We start from the raw sequence: 20,826 nt of genomic DNA on the forward strand, positions 1-20,826 counted from the left end.
CACTATATCGCTGTCTTGCTTCTCTTTTTTCATTATAATTTAATCTAACGGTTGAGCTGAAAAATTCGTGGGCTGATATAAAAAAAAATATTTGATAAAACTCCATTTTATTATTCAATATAGTTGCTTTCGAAGGCGACAGAACTATTATGGCTATAATACAATTTTTCGATACGATTTGCCTTTAATATCAAAATAGGCCTCAGTTTCGACGATCACCTCTTCATCGGCACTAAATTTCTTTCCAGCAATTATTCTCTTGAAGTTTGAGAACAGGAGTGAGTCACTAGGAGCCAGATCTGGAGAATACAGTGGATGCGGAGGAAATTTTGCTATCGTTTCCATTCAACTGTAACACGGTGCATCATTCTTATCAACCAGCACAGCAAAATCTGCGATTCTGTCCTTCAAATGCTTCAATAACGCTATGTGATAGTCGCTGTTGATGTTTTCCTTTTTGAAGATAATCGATGGATATCATACCAGCCGCATCCCAAATTACTGATACCATAACCTTGCCAATCAACTGTTGCGTCTTTGCACACTTTCCACAGTAATTAAATTTAATTGATCTATTTAATTTTTATATTTGTATTTGAATTTCCTGATATAAAATCCCTTCAATTGCTAGGGCAATGAATTATAGAGTTTTACAGCACCAAAAAGAAATGATCTCTGAAACTCTGCAGTGCGATATTGTGGCATAGTTAATTTGTTTTAACGTCCAATGTTTCTTGAGTGAATATATTTACGCAGAATCAGTTTTTGTATTAAAAGGGGAAAAGAGGGATGGGTAGTCAATTTATGAACAAGGCAACCCAAATGATGAGTCATACGGTTTTTCATATTGAGCCAGCGGGAGTTTATAATGTCTTCAGAAATTGAATCATACTTATGAATTTTGCACTTTTTGTAGTTCTTTTTTATCTGAAGTCACAGTAGTTGAAATGGCTCAGCACCAAACTATCACAAAGCATTCTTTTTAGAGGTTGGCTCAAAATAAAACGATTACATTACAACAGTTTCAATGACATAAGTTTTTTCATTAAATTTTCAACTTGACTAGTGAATTTAAGATCAGTGTCAAGCATCATCCCTAAGTTTTTAGCTGTATTGACAGGAGTCAAGATAGTATGATCTAGTTATAAATAGAAATTGTTTTCTGCAAATTTACGATTATTCTGTGATCCAAGATGCATCATCATTGTTTCATTAGGATTATCTTTCAAATCATGTTCACTTGATAGCCCATTGATCAAATCAAGATCAGTGTTGAAGAGATTTTGTGTCTCAGCATATTCCTCGATTTTAAAGTGCTTGTATGTCATCAGCATACGCCTGTATTTTACATTTCTTGACGGACGAAATGATGTCAGTAGTATAAATGAAGAACAATAAAGGTACCAAAATGGAACCCTGTGATACTCCTGATAGAATATCAAGAGGTAAGGAGTGGTGACCATCAACAACAACTTTTAGAGATCGACCAAGTAAATAAGACACGATGAAAAATAAGGCAGCTCTATCTGAACCATATTTGAGTTTCATGCAAATCAGTCCATGATTGATGATATCGAATGCTTTCGAAAAATCTAGTAGAAACAGAGTGCTAATCATTCCCTTATCAAATCCCTCAACAATGTTTTGTGTAACAGTAGCAAGAGCTGTGGCTGTACTAAAACCCTGCCTAAAACCACATTTTGTTGGTGATAACAAATCATTGGTATTGAAATATTCAATAATTTGTAAATAACTAACACTTTCAAAAATGTAACTCATGGTTGGCAGTATACTGGTAATTCTGAGATCAGAATAACTAGCTGGATCCATTATTCTTGGTAATGGGTTTCCCAACAGCAATTTTCCACAGGCCTGTAAAATATGCACGTTCAAAACAACAGTTGATGCTATTTGTGATATATTTATCTATGAACGGACTACAAAGTTTCAACATTCTGATTGAAATATTATCAACCCCTGAAGCTTGACTTTTAATATTATTCAGGATTTCATGAATAGATTCTTCATTAGCGAATCGAAATGAGAAGTTATCTTTGTATTAAATAATGATTTGATATCACGGCAACGCGTATTTTCAGTGTCATGGCTTCGTTGATCTCGGGTGCAGTGTATTCGATCCCAAGGTAACTCGAAGATGCTCCAGTTCTTCTCCTAGATGCTCTGGTCCACATATTCTTCGAGTCCGTTCCGTTAGAGTGAAGATGACTTCTTTCTTTTGACTATGATGGTGACTCGATACTGCGATTCTACGTGCAGATAACTATCTGTGTGCGTGGGTTTTCGGTACACTTTGTGGGTCAGTCTAGTTCCACGTCGTTCGATCTGTACATCTAGAAATGCTATTCGCTGGTCCAGTTCAGTCTCCGTGGTGAACTTGACGCTTGGGTGTTGAGCGTTCAAGTGGTCTTGTAACAGGTTCAGAGCGTCCCTTCCATGTTTCACGAAAACAAAGGTGTCATCCACGTAACGTAGCCACAAAGTCAGCTTCAATCGCCACGCTATCTAGTCGCTCATAGAAGCTTTCCCTCCATTGAAAGTAACTCCCCTTGAGTAATGCTCTGAAGAGTTCGACGATATCACTCAGAAACAAGTAGGCTAGCTCCGTCTGAGAGTCTATCAGTGGGACATTTGTAAACAAAGATATAACATCGAAGTTGACCAGAATATCCGTCGGCTTCAGAGTTAACCCAGCAAACACACTTGTTACATTTACGTAAATATGACATAAAATTAATTAAACAAGTTCATGTAATACATATACGTAAATTCTCCATTACATTTCTAAGATACTTTTACCCCATATTTACATGAATAATTTATGTGAATGAGTCGTAGCTAATACGTAAAAACTTACGTCAATATGGTATATTATGTTTCACTTAACTCGGTGGAAGTCATCTTGAATTTAGACAGGTTGGAGCCTGGCTCCCTTACCCTTTGGACTGTTGTTTGCTAGAAGGACAAACGGCCCATGACTGATGTGGGTGTTATTGGTATGGCGGCATGAGTGTCCTCAGATATCAGTACCGCCCTTCACGGTGTACCCCGGCCTGGCTGTGGTGAATTGGATGAAAACGTTGTTCATCTTTAAACGGAAGATATAGAGGCCTCATTCGACAGAGTGTCGGGGCCTTCTATATCGGAGGGGTCGTCTACCGTATAATCCATAGCTTCCCTGACTAATGGGCACTTAACTGTGTGCTGTGTTTTCAGGTTGGTAACATCCAGATGCAGTTGACTTTTTGACAGATGAGAATTTCTCTGAGTTTTTGAGTTATATGTTGGTCTGTGTGAAGTTCTGTGGGAGAGGCTAGAGTTTTTGAAACATTCTTATCACGTGATACATTGAGATTTGTCTTTTTGTTGATGAGTTTTTTTTACTAAAAAACACTGGAGGCAGAGTTTGATCAGGAAGTTTTGGTTTTCAGAGGATGCTTTTTCCAGTTAATGATTTCAAGTTTTTCTGCGAGAGAGTGTTATATTTCTTTATATTTACTCACTAAAATTATATAAAATATATGTAAAATAATGACATTAATATTACGTAAAAATTAGGTTGGATTTGTAGCGGATATTTCATCATAACAGAGATGTAAGTTTTACATAACATAGTTATATAACACGTATCATCAGTTATGTAACATTCATGTCAATTTTACATAATTGTGTTTGCTGGGAAGTCCCTAATTTTACCAACGATTCGAGACACTTTGACAAGCATGTTACATTGCCACATATCGACTTATCAGTTTGTGTTTTGGCGTGGAACAGCCGCAAACACTGCTCAGAATCATCAAGTCATTGTTATTTTTCTTCGATTGTGAGCTCGCACGGCACAGAGCTTTCGCATACCCAAATATTCATGCGCGATATATGTTTGAAGCCTCAGCTATCTTGATCAATTTCAGTTTGCGATCATCCAAAATGATTTTGTACTTTCATGATGTTTTCGTCGGTAACAGACTTTTTGGGGCGTGCATCGTCTTCGTGGCTCATTTCACCCCGTTAAAACTCAGGAAACCACTTCTCAACGGATGATTTTCCAAATAATGTTTATCAAGTCAAGCTTTGGCTTCAACGGCACGAAATTCCTTTTCATCATCAAACTAACAAGAGTTGTTTCACTCTAAATATTTTATTCTATCGCACAAACTAATAGTCCGTCAGCTGTGGAATTTGTACACGTGTTACGGTTAACTGAAAATGATATGGATGTCATACTAGTAGCGCCATCTGTTTGTGATCTCACGAACTTTTCAGCCCACCTTATATAATTATGAATTGTTATTTCAAGACTTACTTGATGATCTCCCATGTTTCGTCACCGAATGTCTTCGTAACGAGTAGTTCCAGTGCATAGTTGACGAAACCATACTGAAAATAAAAAAATATCATCATTCAACATTTTCAACGAGGGAAATTCTCAAAGGAACATATTGCTAAGCAATACAGACTCAATAAAAGTATTTTCGTTACATTTACAGGGTGTAACTCAAATAATGTCATTATTTCTATCAAAAAATCGATGATGTGATAAAAAGAAATGTACCGACATATAAACTCAAAAGAAAATTCCCAACTTACTTCATGATGGATACTATACACACTATAATTGAAAAAAATAAAGTACACAAAAGATTTAAAAAATATGCAGGACAACTTTTTTTCTCAATTACGTAGACATTCCTAACGGTTGATTCAAAGGTATTACGATAACTATATAAATAATATCGAAAATGAAATCCTCATTGATTCTAGAAGTTTCTGAAAGTATATAAAATAAAAAAAAACAAAATAATTCGAATATACCTCAATCAGTATTTTCAGATGATCTGTGAGCAGACACCGGAGAAGGCATATGTGAATTATTTTCCAAGTATTTTAAGAGTGTATATATTCACGACCCGCTTGCAAATGATCGTCTGATGTTTAATGATAATCTTGAGTACTCTGTTAGCATTTCTGAACAGCAAATTTCTGAAGCGATTAATGATATAAACATACGGAAGTGTCCTGGTCCAGATGGCATATCAGGGATATTTATAAAAAAATGTAAACAGAACTTATCACCACCCCTTTTTCACATCTATAATTTATCTCTACAGACAGGAAGATTTCCTAGTAAGTGGAAATCTTCTATCGTCATGCCACTCCTCAAAGGTGGTGATAAGCGTAACGTTTAGAATTATAGACCTATTAGCAAACTATGCATTCCCGGAAAATTGTTTGAAAAAATTATGCAGAGAATTATTTTAGATCATGCACAAAATGAAATAATAGTACAACAACATGGTTTTTTCCCCTGTAGATACATTGATCCTAATTTAATCGAGTTTACAGATTATGTGTTTGAGAGTTTGGATGATCTGATGCAAGTGGATGTGATCTATACGGATTTCAGCAAGGCTTTCAATAAAATAAGTCACAACTTGATCATTGAAGGACTTGCGGAGATCGGGATAGATTGGCATCTTCTGGTGTGTAAATCGTCATACATTACAGGAAGGCATCAAATTGTGGATGTTAACGGTTACCAGTCAGAAACTTTTGTGGTTACATCGGGTGTTCCACAGGGGAGTCACTTGGGACCATCACTTTTTAAAATTTATATTAACAATATTGTTGAAATATTTCAACATTCCAACTTATATGCCAATTACCTCAAGATTTATCTAACCATCAAAGAAATCCAGCGCTGTGACAGATTGCAAAATGATCTGGAACCATTATCAGCAATCTGTGGCAATAGTAGCCTATAGTTAAATCTCGATAAATGTCACAAAATAACTTTCACCTGAAATAGAAATCCCATTGATTTCCAATATCAAATAGGAAATCACACAATCAAAAAAGTTAATGAAGTACGTGGTTTGGAAGTGATAATGGATTCCAAAATGATTTTTAAATCTCACATTGAGAAGACCGTTAATATGTGTAATCGTTTATTGGGTTTCATTAAGAGAAATACAAGACATTTCAGAAATGCAAAAACACTTCTTAATCTATATTACTTTTATGTATATAGTCGTTTGAACTTTGCATCTGTCGTTTGGAGTCCACAATATTTTCAATGGAAATCTCTGACAAGAGAAATGTCAGATATAATGATGCTGTACAAATTATTCAATAAACGTGTCGATTGTTCTACGTTGATAACAAAAATTTCATTGAATACACCTTGCAGAGACTGGCGAAACCATGATCTCTCTGCAACCTCATTTAGAAAAATCAATTCAGGAAAAAACTCTCCTTTATGCAGAATTGTCAGATCCTTCAATACTCATTGCAATGAAATTGAAAAACTGAGGTTGCCTTTCCTCAAATTCAAAAAGTATGGGAAATCTATTTTTATTCATAATTAGTTATCGGTTCTTCATATACTGTTTTTTTTTATTTTTTGTTAATATTCATTACTATATAGTGTGATGTACACAGTGAAATGAGGATATTTTTTGGATTTATTCTGTTTGTATCCCTATTTGTGTAATAAATAAATGAATAAATAAATGAAATTCAATGTGGTGATTTCTTGTCATATTTCATAAAAAAAGTTTTGATGAACATATTTCCTAAGTTAGGTACTCCGTTTCCGAGTAACGGGGTGTAAAAATTTTACTAAAAATATTGTTTTTTTAATTTCCAGTGGCGTCACATAGGGTTACCTGATTGATATTTATGGTAATTTCATTGTACGCTCCAAGATTGATATTTTTATCAAATTGTACCAGTATTGAAAAGAGTGAATTTTAATAGTTCGAATTTCCATTGTTTGATATGATATAATGTGATTTTGAATCTCTGAAAAAACAAATGAAATCACAAATCAAAATGAGTAGCTGAAAATAACAAAAATATTTTGCAATAAATACAATATAATGAAAATGAGCAAACCATTGAGAATTGAATAATCAAAAAAAAAAAAATAAAAAATAAAAAAAATTCAAACCAAGTTACTTCACCAAATGAAGTTAATTTTTTCAATATCTTGCTTCTTTAGTTCAATTTTTTACTTATTCACATTATATTCTATCTATTGCTCAATATAATTATTATTTTCAGCTCTTCTTTTCAATATTCAATAATTTTATTTTCATAAGGAAATGAATATTTCGAAATGGATTTCGAAATATTAATCTCTCCCAACTACCTACACAGTGGAATGTGGTAAACGTTTGTCAAAAAACAACTACTTCCCCGGTTAAAGCCACGCTGGATATTGAATAATATACTACAGAAATTCATGCAAGATTCCTCACAGAGGCTAGTCTCGTTCATCCCGCAGCAGGGCCATGCTGAAATTGTTCAAATAGATCCCCTGTAGACCGATGTTTCGAGGTATTACCTCTCGTCAGTGCAGGAAAGATCCTACCCAGACAGCAAAGTGTCTGGGATTCGATTAGTTGTGTTGAAATCAAGAAAACCTAGAGAGAGAAAGAGTGTTGAGAGTGTCTTTTTAGCCTTCTGTTGATGAACAGGTTTTTTTCTGCAGACAGCTGCCCCACTCTTAAACCCTCTTTGATCATAATACCTTTCAAAAAGTACAGGTTCGAAAACCTCACTCTTCCATTATCAATTGAACTCACAATGTATCATTTCAGAACTCATATTTATCAGTGAAGAAGAGGTCTGTTAGAGGTGTATTTTTGAAAAATATCTTGTGATAACTCCACCATTTGATATAAACGTCGTAACTATAAAAAAAAATACAAATTCCTGGTTTCATTTCTACAATTTCTCCATTATTCAACTGTCTAACATCTGCGGATAGTTCCATAAATGACTTCCTCTGAATAAAACATGTAACCTAAAATAGCTATTATGGTCTCGTTAACGAGATGTTTCTCACTTTTGCTTCCCGTTTACAGTGTTAATAATACCACTGCAAAATTTGCAAGTCTAATTACACGGCTCCCTGGCGTATCCTTGGAAGTGCATACATTGTTTTGTAAATTCAAGTGGTGTAATTTGAATCCGTAATTTGAAGATGGTGTCTGTGGTTTATGGAGAAATTGAGGGTCTGAATTGGTGCTTATCTCGTTTATTAGCACGATTTAGGAGAAATATGAGACGATGATTGGAACCAGTTATTCGGGAGGCGAAACAAATTGATGGAGATATCAGCAAATATGAAATTAACCTTTTGAGTAATCGTTTGAAACAAGGCTTTATGATTTTTTTCCAAATATATCTCCACTTCTCTTTGACATTATCAGAAAAAAGATAAAAAACAATTGAAAGTTCGAATGGAAGGATGTTTCCATGATAGTTTATCAGGGAGATCTCTTTCACGAAAAGTTGCAAACTTTCATTTTGCTCAAGTCTGAGCTACGGTAGTTTTAAATTTTTTCAACCACTCAATAATAATAGTGATAATAATGTATTTATTTCTTTGAAATGATAATTTATCAATGATATAGCAAACGTCAAGTAAAATAAAAACATGTAGATGTATAAGACGGTGTTAATAAATGACATTTAGACTACAGTACATTGATCACAATTATTTTGAAGTATACTCAAAATACTCATTAATAGAATAAAAACATTCCTCTAACTGAAAGGAATTCTTTAACTTTCCGTTTGAAAGTAGATATTAATGGGATACTCTTTATATTTGAAGGCAGACAATTGAATAACTTTGAGCCTGCTGAAGAGAGTGATTTTTGAAACAATCTCATACGATGTTCCTGCAGTTCGATTAGATTTTCATTTTTTGTTGGGTAATTGTGACACTCTGAATCAATTTCAAATTCAGACTCCTTCTTTTTTACAAAAATCAGACAATTATAAATGTATATAGATGGTAGCGTTAAAATTTTTCTTTCCCTAAAAATGGGTCTACAGAAATCTGTGTGTCGAAGACCATACAACATACGTATTATCCTTTTTTGAGAGATGGATGCCCGACTGGTGTTAATCCCCTCTCCCCATAAGTAAGATAGTACTGAATAAACCATCGCATAGTAAATGTTCAACAAATGCTCTTCATTCATAACCTTTCCAAGTTGTACCAATGCGTAAAAACCGGTGTTGATTCTCTTGCAAACATAATTTATGTGAACTTGTTAACTCAACCCAGAATATACATATATGAAGTCCTAAAAATTTTGTGGTTTCCGATGGATAGATAGTGACATTATTTATATCAACCTGTAAAAGCTCTAAGTGTCTTCGGTTGAAGGATTGAACTAACACTGTGTTGTCGGCATTGATTATAAGTTTATTTGTGTGACACCATTTCGTAAATTTACGACTTATTGTGTTCAGTTTTGACTGTAGTTCCGCAGGACTATCAGCTCCTTCTGAGACTTCAGTATCATCGGCAAAGAGTGATATTGAATTTGTATCTACACGTTGTGGTGAATCACTGACATAAATAAGAAAAATCAGTGGTCCCAAAACTGAGCCCTGTGAAACTCCAATATCTACTTTGAATATAACAGAGCTTGTATCATCCCATGTCACATATAATTTCCTGAACTTCATATATGATATTATCCATGCAAGAAATGTTCCTCTAATACCTATTGCATATGATTTATTTGTAAGTATATTAAAAATCTATATCTATTTAGTCAAATGCCTTGGATGAGTCAAAGAAAAGCGTAGCTTCAATATTCCAACTATTTGAAATAATACGTAATTTTTGTTATTGGTATTTTTCTCAATCGATGTATTCATCACATTCTTCTTCTTATTCCGAAATGTTCCTGATAAAGGTCATAGAAAAAGTATGGTATCCCATTACTCGCTAGAATGATTGACGAGAAACTTCTTCTCTCGAGAAAGAATGCTAGAATTTCATCCAATTGAAGCAGGCTGCTTCTCAAAAGCTTGAAAGCAAACCTCAGCAACTTTTGATGCTTCATAAAGCCCAGGTTAGACCTTCTTTGGAGTGTTCACATGTATGTAGTTCCGCCCCTAAACATACCCTGAACCTGCTCTATTCCATTCAGAAAAAAACTATTCATCTGATTAGAGACAGAAACATCAACTTGCAACCTTGATAGTCCGGAACATTGGAGATTTGTCTCTCTTTCATTGATACTTTAAACGGGAGGTGTTCAAGTGACTTGATACATCTGATTCCATCAAGAGATGTACATATCAGAAATACACAACGGACTGTGAGTGATCACAGTTTTGGGGTTCAACTCAGTACGCCTCAAACTTCACTGTTTGTAGAGCTACGTTCATATGGAATGAACTTCCTGAGAACATTTTTCCAAATGAATGTAATCTCCTGCGATTCAAATCTATTCCTCAAAGAAAATCATCATCAGTTGAATTTTTCGAACGTATCTTTTCAAAAATCACAACAATTACCACCCCTAACTTTTTTTGTGATGAAAAACCCAAATATTTCACATACATATTGGTTGGAAGTTCATTAATCAATATTTGAAAACAAATAAGGCACATTTAGTTACAACAAAATCAATAATTCAAATTTCTCTGTAGAATCAACACATTCTTCTGACTATTTTCTAACATTCTGCAATTTTGTTAGTATGAGAAGATATATCTTTACCAAGAAGGACAAAAAAATATTCATGTGAAATGAAACACGCTTATTTTGCGATAAAATACTCAAGAAAGGAATATAACCTAATTCACGAATATGAATAATTGTACACATGAAAAAATTTGATAATCAGTTGATCATTTTCTATTGGCTTGATAAAACAGTTCTGTAATTTAACTTCATCCACCCTGTAATAAGTTGAATGATTTATGGTAAACTCAACTTTGAATATTGTAAACCAATACCCTCTATATTTGTTTAGTACCTATATATGAACTTTTGTCTGCACAAATTCAATTGAACATTATTCATACATGAAATCATTATCACAATAGACCTCGTCTAGATAAAGGGAGTGAATTATTCAGAGGATTATTTGAATACGGTTATTGTGTACAGTTTGTTGTTATATATGGTCTGAATTCAATACAGTAATAACGATGTAATTATCGTATCATAAAATAATGTTTTGCTCTATTATATCGTAAATATAAATTATCGTTATCAAAGATATTTCCCATTTTATATAGAACTCATTTCGGTAATATTCGAAACGGCGAATGGAAATATTATTTAGAACATTTTTCACAACTAGCACTTTTTCCAAAACCAGAACTGCATCACTCTTTTCGACGCAGATTTCACCAATCAAGTCGGTGTCATCCATAGTTGATGGAAACTGAAGCTGAGGGTCAATGGCTTAGAATATAATTGCTTCCAGTTTCAAAACATCTTGCTCACTTCAACAAATATTAAGTCATCCTGAAGACGATATGTTGGTGAATGAAACAATATACAGGCTGATTCACGGTGGATGGCACATTAGACGTTTCTGGTGAACCAGACAACGGATCACTTTGAAAATTTAATGGAGGGCATATTCGGACATTCTCTAGCCAACTAAAATATTTTCGACAATGCGGTGTTGCCGCTTCTATTAGAAAGCAGTAGCAACTTTGATTTTTCAAATGGAACACTCTGTATATAATATTATTTTTGGAATCTCTTTGAAATATTCCACATGATTGTTTTATTTTTTTATAATTATTCATATCAATATTTCCAATTTCAAGTTTCTTGGTGCTTTTTTAAAGTTTATCCAAACATATTGAAATTGTTCTGAATTCGTATAAATTTCTTGAGGTTCATTGGCGGTAGATTCGGATACATTTCATTGAACTTTCTACATGTTCTGCTGATAATTTTGTCACACTGTCCAAAAATAATAAACAAATTCATAAGAACTTCGTTTGAGTAGTTTTGTTCCATCGTTTTGAAGGTATTTGCAACTTCTGAAGTGACGAAAATGTCGATATTATTAGAAGAATGTCACAACGCTACTGTCAAATAGTAATCATGGCCTGCTTACCAAATACCGAATGGAAATACCATTCTGAAGGGACATTTTCACAAATAAATGTTCATAAGTCCGAAACTTGACTAGTTAGGTATAGGTATGATATGCATAGAAAGAAAGCAAATTTCAGCAGCTTTCCGAATTTTCAATAACATACAGGGTGTTCCATTTAAAATAATCATATTTCAGCAACTTTTTCAAGCAAACGAAAAAACTGTATTTTTTTACCACCCTGTATTGAAGTAACGGAGATTAGGCTGACGTGTGGGAAGTATCCAAGTATCACCTAACTCCAAACCAAATTTCGATATCATAGTACTTCTTAACTAAAAGATATCGGCATTTTTAGAAGTTGTCGGGCAATTGTTGAAGATTCCAAAAATAATATTATATACAGAGTGTTCTATTTGAAAAATCAAAGTTGCTACTGCTTTCTAATAGAAGCGGCAACACCGCATTGTCGAAAATATTTTAGTTGGCTAAAGAATGTCCGAATATGTCCTCATTAAATTTTCAAAGTGATCCGTTGTCTGGTTCACCAGAAACGTCTAATGTGCCATCCACCGTGAATCAGCCTGTATGATGATATATGAAATGAGCAGTGACATAAAATATATTGTTCAGATTGAGTAAGCCATTAGAACTCGTTTCAAAGAACATACATTATATATCCGATTGCAGAGACCATAAAAATCTAGTCGCCTTACACGCCTTTGGGAATGGCAACAGAATAAATAAGAACTCCATGAAATTGTTGAGGTTGATACATGACTTTACATTTTCAAGTGTTTTCTGTCTGGAAATAGCAAATGGTGGCTTGAGAACTATGAACACTGACAAAATAACGAAAGTGTTGAAGGACGTCAGTCCATGATGAACCAGCAATAGTGATCAAGTGAATATTTGCAGTGAATACACAGGCGCATACTTGTAACTTCCCTCGAAAAGGAAACAATTCAAGTAAAAGTGTTGTAGAGAGAATGTTCCCAGGCGGAGACAAATAATCTAGTCATCATTAGGTTATGGAAAGTATCTTAGGATCACAACAAAACTAATGCCATCAGTCCTTAACTCAATTCAAAGATGGACTGGAAAGAAAGAATTCACTGTCAATCCAATTAAAACTGTATATTCTATTCATCAAGAGGCGGAAGTTTGCATCTCTATGTAGGATATTTGGAACGACACGTGGTCAAAAAATAGGAAATAGGTTACTTATAGTTGGCTTTGGTTCATCAATATTGGAAATAATAGACCAACTATCAGCGTAAATTGAGTTGCAGGAGCAAAAATTACTCGCCTGTTTCTGAATAACCCAACGTTATATCAGATCTCTCAACCATTGCCTATTTGTGGTTCATATTGAGATAAAGTTTGTTGAACCTAACCTAAAGATAAAAAGTACGCCGTGTATACTATCAGTTTGAAGTCAAAAAAAATATGAGTCTGAATTAACTTAGGACTGAAAAGAACCCCGAGAAAACTGGAAACGATGACGTTATTATTTTGAAAGTGAAGGATTGAGAAGATACATGAGAATATATTCCAACAATGGAAATTCGATCAAATTATATACCACTGGCATCAGTGATGAAACAAAAATCAACGGAAAGATTCCAATGAAAATGCTTTCTCCACACACCAGTACTAGAGCAGTTCATCTCGACTAGCATTTCGATAAACAAGTCATCATCCGAAGATGACTATATCGGTTTAAGTTTTCAAAGTGATCTGGTTCTAGTGTGTGAGAAAAGTAGATTCATTCTATACCAGAAGATGTATTGTATCTATCAAACGAAAACGTTCATCAATCTTTTTGCAAATAAAACTGAACAGCCTGATTGAATAAGGGGAGCTGAGGGTAATTACCCTACTCATAATTAGGACACCCAATATAGTACCACCTGAATAGAATACCCAGATTCGAAGTCAAGAGTAATTGCTAAAACAGCTGTATCTCTGAAATTTCAGAAAACATGAAGAACGATAAGCTGATTTGCAAGCGGAACCAGTTTCCTCTAAGGAGTAGCAGTAATAAATACTAATTACATGAAGGATTCAATTGATTATATTCGTAATGGACTTGGCCAATACTTGATGAACAGCCAAAATCAAGTAAAAATTTACTGTGTGATTTTCTCCAACGAGTAAAAAAACCGCAACACGTGATTCGCTATACAGTTCTACTAAGTAGTTGATATGAACACGACTGAAAGCTATTTTGATCATACATATTGATTATATTCATTTGAAAAAGTCCTTTCGGAAGAGTAATTCAAAAGAATGCTTCCAAAAGAAGAATCACAGAAATATTTCTGAACATATAGCTGAATATTTCACGTGCAAGAGAAGAGAAAATTTATTGCACCATCTTCAATATTCCAGGCCACCAGAGTTGCTTATGATGTTTTGGTCTCCAACTAAAATTTTGCAGCATCAGTGTTCGTGAAAAAAAGAGAGGTGTCAGTGATAAGAGACTAAAAATTTCATAACCCAGTACATACTGTAGGTACTTGTTTCATTCTTCGCAATCTGTTCATTTATTACCTTATGACTTTCTCAATAATCCGAGGTCTATCACAAATCACAAGTGTGTTCCAATAATTGAAAATCTATTGCGACAGTTGTGTCGTCAACAGTATATGCAGGAATAACTTCATCGAATAAATCCAACACCCTTCGTGGTATTAGCCAAGGGAGTGATGAGTGTCAGTCCATTAACCTACAGTGCGGCGAGTTGAGACTGGCCTGAACGAATTGTTCTTTCAGATGATTAGAAACTGTATCCTCAAATTTGAAAAAAAACTACTGGGGTCCATAAAAAATTCATTCGAATTCATGAAGAGGTCATTGAGGTACACAAAATTCCTTGATTTTTTTCTGATAAACATCCTGAGCTATTGAAAAAACTACAGATTTCAGTCGTAACGAAATAACGAAACTTAAGAATGTTTTTGGCTTTCTACTGCTCCATTTTGATACAAAAAATATATCAAGATGGAGTAGTAGAAAGCCAAAAACTTCCTTCCTCAAAAATTAGTCACTCTTAAAAATATAACCCCTTTCAATATAAACGAAATTAAAATATGATGATATATAAGAAATTATTATTATAAAATTGTGAGTCACTCCATTAAAAGTTTGAAATGAAGTAGTGAAGTAATCGAAAAAGTTTCACATGAAAGTTTCATATACCAATGCATTGTATGCTTCTGGAATATTTTCCGATATACAGGGTATGCTGTAGAAGCCTGGTATAACTTATACGGGTGTATACCGAATGCCTTCTTTATACCCAAAATAACTTCGAAATATTATTTTATTTATCTATACACATTTTCAGTGAATGAAAACTCATTTCAAAACTCTGTTCAGTTATCAAGAAAATATATATTCCGAAAAACTCTTGATAACTGAACAAAGTTTCTCGGAATATATATTTTCTGAATACCGAATAACGATTTTTGTTGTTTTTTTTTCAATGAAACACTAAATATTTTTATGAGAATATACCCAGGAGTTGGAGGGAGTTATACCATAGAAACAGAAGAACACAGATTTATTGACAAAGTAATCCTTCGCAGAAAAATATTTGAAATGATTATGTTTAGTCGTTGTTGAAAATCCATTCGACTTATATACTGGAGGATTCATTATTTTCTCATCTATTTCTTACCAAGTGATCGTTAGGTTAATTCATAGATTCAACCTAACAATGTGAAATCTATTGTAAATTTTTGGTCTATGATGATTTACTGTTATTTTTGTGTTCAATTACAGACTTCACAGTAGAGTCTCTTGAAAAAATGATAATCCCCCATTTTCGCAGGAAAGGGTATACTACCGGAAAATCCATCAACTTTTCTCGAATTCATTTCACTTCCAAAGTCGTAAACAAAGTTTTTGCTGCAGAATTTTGAAGTTGAAAATAATATAGTTTTCGAAACTATTTTCTTATAACTCCTGGATCGCTATATACAGTGCATTTCTTCAATACTTCCCCCCCTTTCATTTTTGGAACGGATCAACTAAAAAAATTATAACTTGGGATAATAAAATTAATGCGTGAACACTTCATTTTGAAATGAAACTCACAGATGAAACTTTCAATATGGCGACTGGGCGCCTTTTGGGAAAAAATTGAATAGAAAGGGGGGTCTTGTGACACATCATTTTGAAGCTCCTGACAAATACTTCAAAAAATTTTCTGAAGACAAACACATTAATATCGATATTTCTAGAAATATTCCTTTTCATCTGCAATATGGCAATTCCAACAACCCGATGAGGTTTTTTGAGTTAATTTTTGTTTATAAAAACGTAAAAAATGTCAGTACGACAGTGAACTTAATTGTTCAGTTAGAATATTATCATTTAGTTTTAGGTTTCACTAGTAGGAAGGCACCAAGTCAATAATCTCTAGAATGGTTTGGAAATTAAATTGAATTGAAGTGATTTATATTTACGGTGCGACGCGCAACTTTCACGAGACCGAAAGGATTTTCAAAGAACGTTTTCCGAATCGTTCTATCTGTAGAAAATATTTGAGGAAACTTGTATCCAAATTCACAACTACCGGTAGAAGCCCCCAGGTCATCCGTCCATTCCAGCAAGTACAAATAATTAGTGAGATGGTAGTATATCCTGAACAGTCTACTTATTTCATCGCGAATGTTTGTAAGGTATTTCCTTCTACTTTGTGAAGACTTTTGAAGAGGAATTGGTATCATCCATAGAATTCTGCGAAATCATGACAGAAACCACCATTTAAAGGCATCCTACATAACTCCACAATATTTATTTCAGTGACGAATGTACATTTTTTTCAAACGGCAATGTTCACAGACAAAATTGCCGTCATTGGAATGACACCAACCCTCACGTTTTCCGAGAAACACATACCCAATATCCAGAAAAAATCAACGTTTGGGCAGGAATATTGTGAAATCATATTGTAGGATCGAAATTTAAAAGGGAAACTGTATTTGAATATGCTGGAAACTACTGTTGACCCTCTCATTACTGAAATTGTCGAAGCGAATCGTAATGAATTCGATATGGATATTGTATTCCAACAAGATAGAGCACCACCACATTACTTCAGACAAGTAATAAACTATTTGGATACTACATTTCCCGGTCATTGGATTGGCCGACGAGGTCCTACAGAATGGCCAGCCCGCTCGCCAGATTTGACACCTTTGCCCTTTTTTTATTGGGCTATTCAAAGCAAAAGGTGTACGAAACTGAACCTGCTTCTATATTGGATATACGGCAGAGAATAATAAAATTTGTAGAGATATTGACGTTAATGTGTTCGAAAATGTTCGGCGTGAAATATCGGATAGGCTGTTCATATGTCAATGAGTTGGAGGCAACTATTTCGAGCATATTCCGAACTGACCTCAAGCTTATTACCTCCATATTATGTAGTTTAAGGGCAATGTATTCAGGCAATGATTAGGAGTTCCGCCATTTTGTAGCAGTTAAAGATATTAACATTATATTCTAGAGTTATGGAGCATTTCTCAGGAGCTTCAAAAACATATGTCACAAGATCCCCCTTTCCATTACTTTTTTTTTCCAGATGGCGCTCAGTCGCATTCTTGAAAGTTTCATCTGTCAAATTCACTTCTAAATAAAGTATTCATGCATTAATTTTATTATTTCAAATTTTAGTTTTTTGAGTTGACCCGTTCAAAAAATGAACGGGGGAGGTATTGAAGAAATGCACTGTATATAGCGATCCGGGAGTTACAAAAAAATAGTTTCGGAAACTATATTATATTCAACATCAAAATTCTCCAGCAAAAACTTTGGTAACGAATTTGAAAGTGAAATAAATTAGTGAAAAAAATAAAAGGGGGGGGGTATTGAAGAAATGCACTGTAAATAACTAAACAGCTTCGCATTCTGAAGAAAAAAATATGAATTGAAGTTCCATCTTGATTAGGAAAAATTCAGGGTTCCATTCGAAAAAAATCAAGTTTTTTTTGTTTTTGTCCCAGTTGCAGGATGAAAGATTGTGGATGAATTATTAGTCGATAGTGAAGAATCGAAAATTTTCAAAATTTACAAAATGTGTTTTTTCCATTAATAAGAAATTGAATAGACCAACGTTCTGACATTATTCTGATAGAATCCAAATATGGAAAGGTTATATAAAATGAATTCAATTTTGACATGCCACATTTGTAAAAGGTATACTGAATGTTGGAGAATATTTCGGAAAATCCCAATTCACTGGTGTTTGAAACATTTACATGATGCCTTCAATGATAGTTCCACTTTTACATCTCAAACTTCTAATGGAAGCTCGATATTACGCAAAATATTTAAATGAAATCCTATATTCTCAAGGCAAAGAACCCTCATAAATAGAGGAGCAGTAACAAGGCCAATTTTCCAACCTTTTTTCGAGCATCAATAGTTTCTGTCACCAATCGACAAACTACTCAACCACCACTCCGAAACTTGATGTTATGAAATAAATGTTTACTCACCATCTTCCTAAGATGTTGACAAACAATCCAAAACTCGCGATAATCGTTGGCAAGACTGAAAGGGAACACTGAAAACCGCTGGTTCGCCTATATTTCAGACTGAAATCGATTTCTGTCCTGCGCCGACACAGTTGTCGAGTCGCAGGAAGGACTACACCAAATGCACCAGGAGTCTTGGCTTCGAGTGGTTTTTGATATTTCTATATGATATGAACGGTAGCGAAAAAAACTAAGGGACTGTCGTTAGGCTTCTGCACCTGTAGGAAATCGCTTTCAGAAAGATAGGTTGAATATTTGAAAAAAGGTTTCACTATATCGACCGATAGTTTCAAGTTCTCAGTTTACAAAATTATTGTTCTGCAAGTCCATACTCAAGTAACATTAAACAGTTTATTAAACCGCACATGTGTTTCGCTATACAATGCGTTTTCACTTCATCCATGCCTACCTATTTATGCATGATTTAATTTCATTTGAGTGTAGGTAAAAACTAATTGAAAATTTTTGAACATCATGAAAATAAATTTCACCAACTCAATAACTCAATAGTTGCACCTGTTATATTATCATCAATGTGGAAGTTGATAAATAGTTTATCGCATGTCCATTCACTGGATTTGTTGAAATTTTTTTTTACGATATTCAAATCTTCAATTAGTTTTTATCTAAACTCATGTGAAACTATCAGTCTGGTCATCAGGTAAGTGGAAGGTTTCTTTCTAGAGGAGTCAACTGCTGAAATTGGGTGGATTGAACGAACATTCACGACCTCTAGTAAAGATATGTTAGAGCTTTCCTGGAAATCTGACTCCTAATAACAACAGACCTCTCATCTTCAAGGGAGCTAAACGCCCAAAAAAGAGGGATTGGGAAATCGTCAAGAAGGTTATCACAGCACCTGCATTCGAATGGGCTATCAAGTTGTTTCGACCCTTCAAATTGAGCCCGTCTGGAGTGAAATTATATACCACCCAGTTGGTGGTATATAGTATACCTAAAGTGGCTCGAAAACACACTCACCCTAAATCGGTATGACCTATAAGCCTTACATCCTTCCTGTTGGAAGGACTTGAGACGATACTGGATGGACCCATCAGGAGGATGGCATTATATGCATCCCCCCCTGAATAGCCACCAGTATGCTTATCAAACCGGCAAATCGACAGATTTTGCACCAATCCCTTGACAATAAGGAGATTGTGGTTGCTGTATTTCTTGATGTTGAAGGAGCTATTCTACCCAAATCTATAGGATCATTCCTGCTAGGAAAGGCATAGAACCAACAATAACTGGCTGGATCTACGCCATGCTGGTAAACAGAATTGCAACTAGGACTCATCAAGGCGAGGCCGACATAGACCTTGCCAAGATGACATTATCACCTTGGCAAGGTCTACGTCGGAAAGGGTAGCTTGTAATATCCTCCAAAGTACGATGGACGTTGTTCACAGTTGGTGCCTGAGGGACTAAATGCCGGTCAAACCCAGCAAAACTGTGATAATCTCCTCTACCAGGAGGAGAAAATTGGAGAATTTAACGCCACTCCCGTTCAATGGTGAGGTCATTTCATTTGGAACGTAGGTGAGATACTTTGGCATTGTCCTTGATAAAATAGGCACCTTGAACGCTCACTTGGGTCGGTTGACACTGGAAGTCACAGCATTCTGAAAGTGACCTTTGATTTCATGCCTCCAACTTTCAAATACAAACTGTCTCTGTTCCCGGGTATAAAGGACTGGATCCTCCGAGATAAGGAATTATCAAGAGCAGATAGATGTTGGTTCACAGATGAATCAAAAACTCCATCAGGTTCTGATGCAGGTGTTTTCAGTCAAGTATCAAGAGCAGATAGATGTTGGTTCACAGATGGATCAAAAACTCCATGAGGTTCTGGTGCAGGTGTTTTCAGTCGCAGGCCCAGGACAGAGATATCAACCTGCTTAGGAATCTATGTGACTGTATTTAAAGCAAAAATTTACGCAGTTGAATTGTGTGCAGAGACATTGGGAAAATCCATCCTCATACATGAGTCAATAAAAATAGTTTTGGATAGTCAAGCGGCGTTGGAAGCTCCTGGCTCCTATCAATATGATCATTTGAATTCGAAAATAGTTATTTGAAAGATTTTGTCGGTGATATTTTGAGCAACCACTGAGGTGTGAGACGGCGTGTTGTCTTGGTGAAACAGGAATTTCTTGATGATGCGTAGTATGCTCCTGTTATGTTTTTTTTTGAAGATAATCGATTGAAATTACTCCATGACTTTCTCAAAAAATAGTCGGCATCACTTTCCCAGCCGAAAAAACAGTTTTTGCCTTTTTGGAGCTGGTTCCCACTTTGCAGTTCACTGTATTCAAATTTCATCTACAGTATAATTGATCGGCGATATAACTTTGCCAACTGCGCTAACAGAGCGTTGG

General features: G+C 34.8%; 1 protein-coding gene across 1 annotated transcript in view; it reads right to left on the reverse strand.

Moving 5' to 3' along the window:
* Positions 1-18,547, reverse strand: part of Gycbeta100B (guanylate cyclase soluble subunit beta-1-like) — a 55,852-nt gene extending 37,305 nt beyond the window's left edge. The window contains exons 1-2 of the mRNA XM_023161876.2: positions 18,407-18,547; positions 4,322-4,395 (exon numbers count right to left, since the gene is read on the reverse strand). Of these exons, the coding sequence (XP_023017644.2) occupies positions 4,322-4,395; positions 18,407-18,409 (77 nt within the window). The 5' untranslated portion in view covers positions 18,410-18,547. The remainder of the gene's footprint in view (positions 1-4,321; positions 4,396-18,406) is intronic.
* Between the last annotated feature and the right edge of the window lie 2,279 nt (positions 18,548-20,826).

This window comes from Leptinotarsa decemlineata, unplaced genomic scaffold (assembly GCF_025532065.1).
Source record: "Leptinotarsa decemlineata unplaced genomic scaffold, Ldec_3_MD MMD2_tig00026328_RagTag_RagTag, whole genome shotgun sequence".
NCBI lineage: Eukaryota > Metazoa > Arthropoda > Insecta > Coleoptera > Chrysomelidae > Leptinotarsa > Leptinotarsa decemlineata.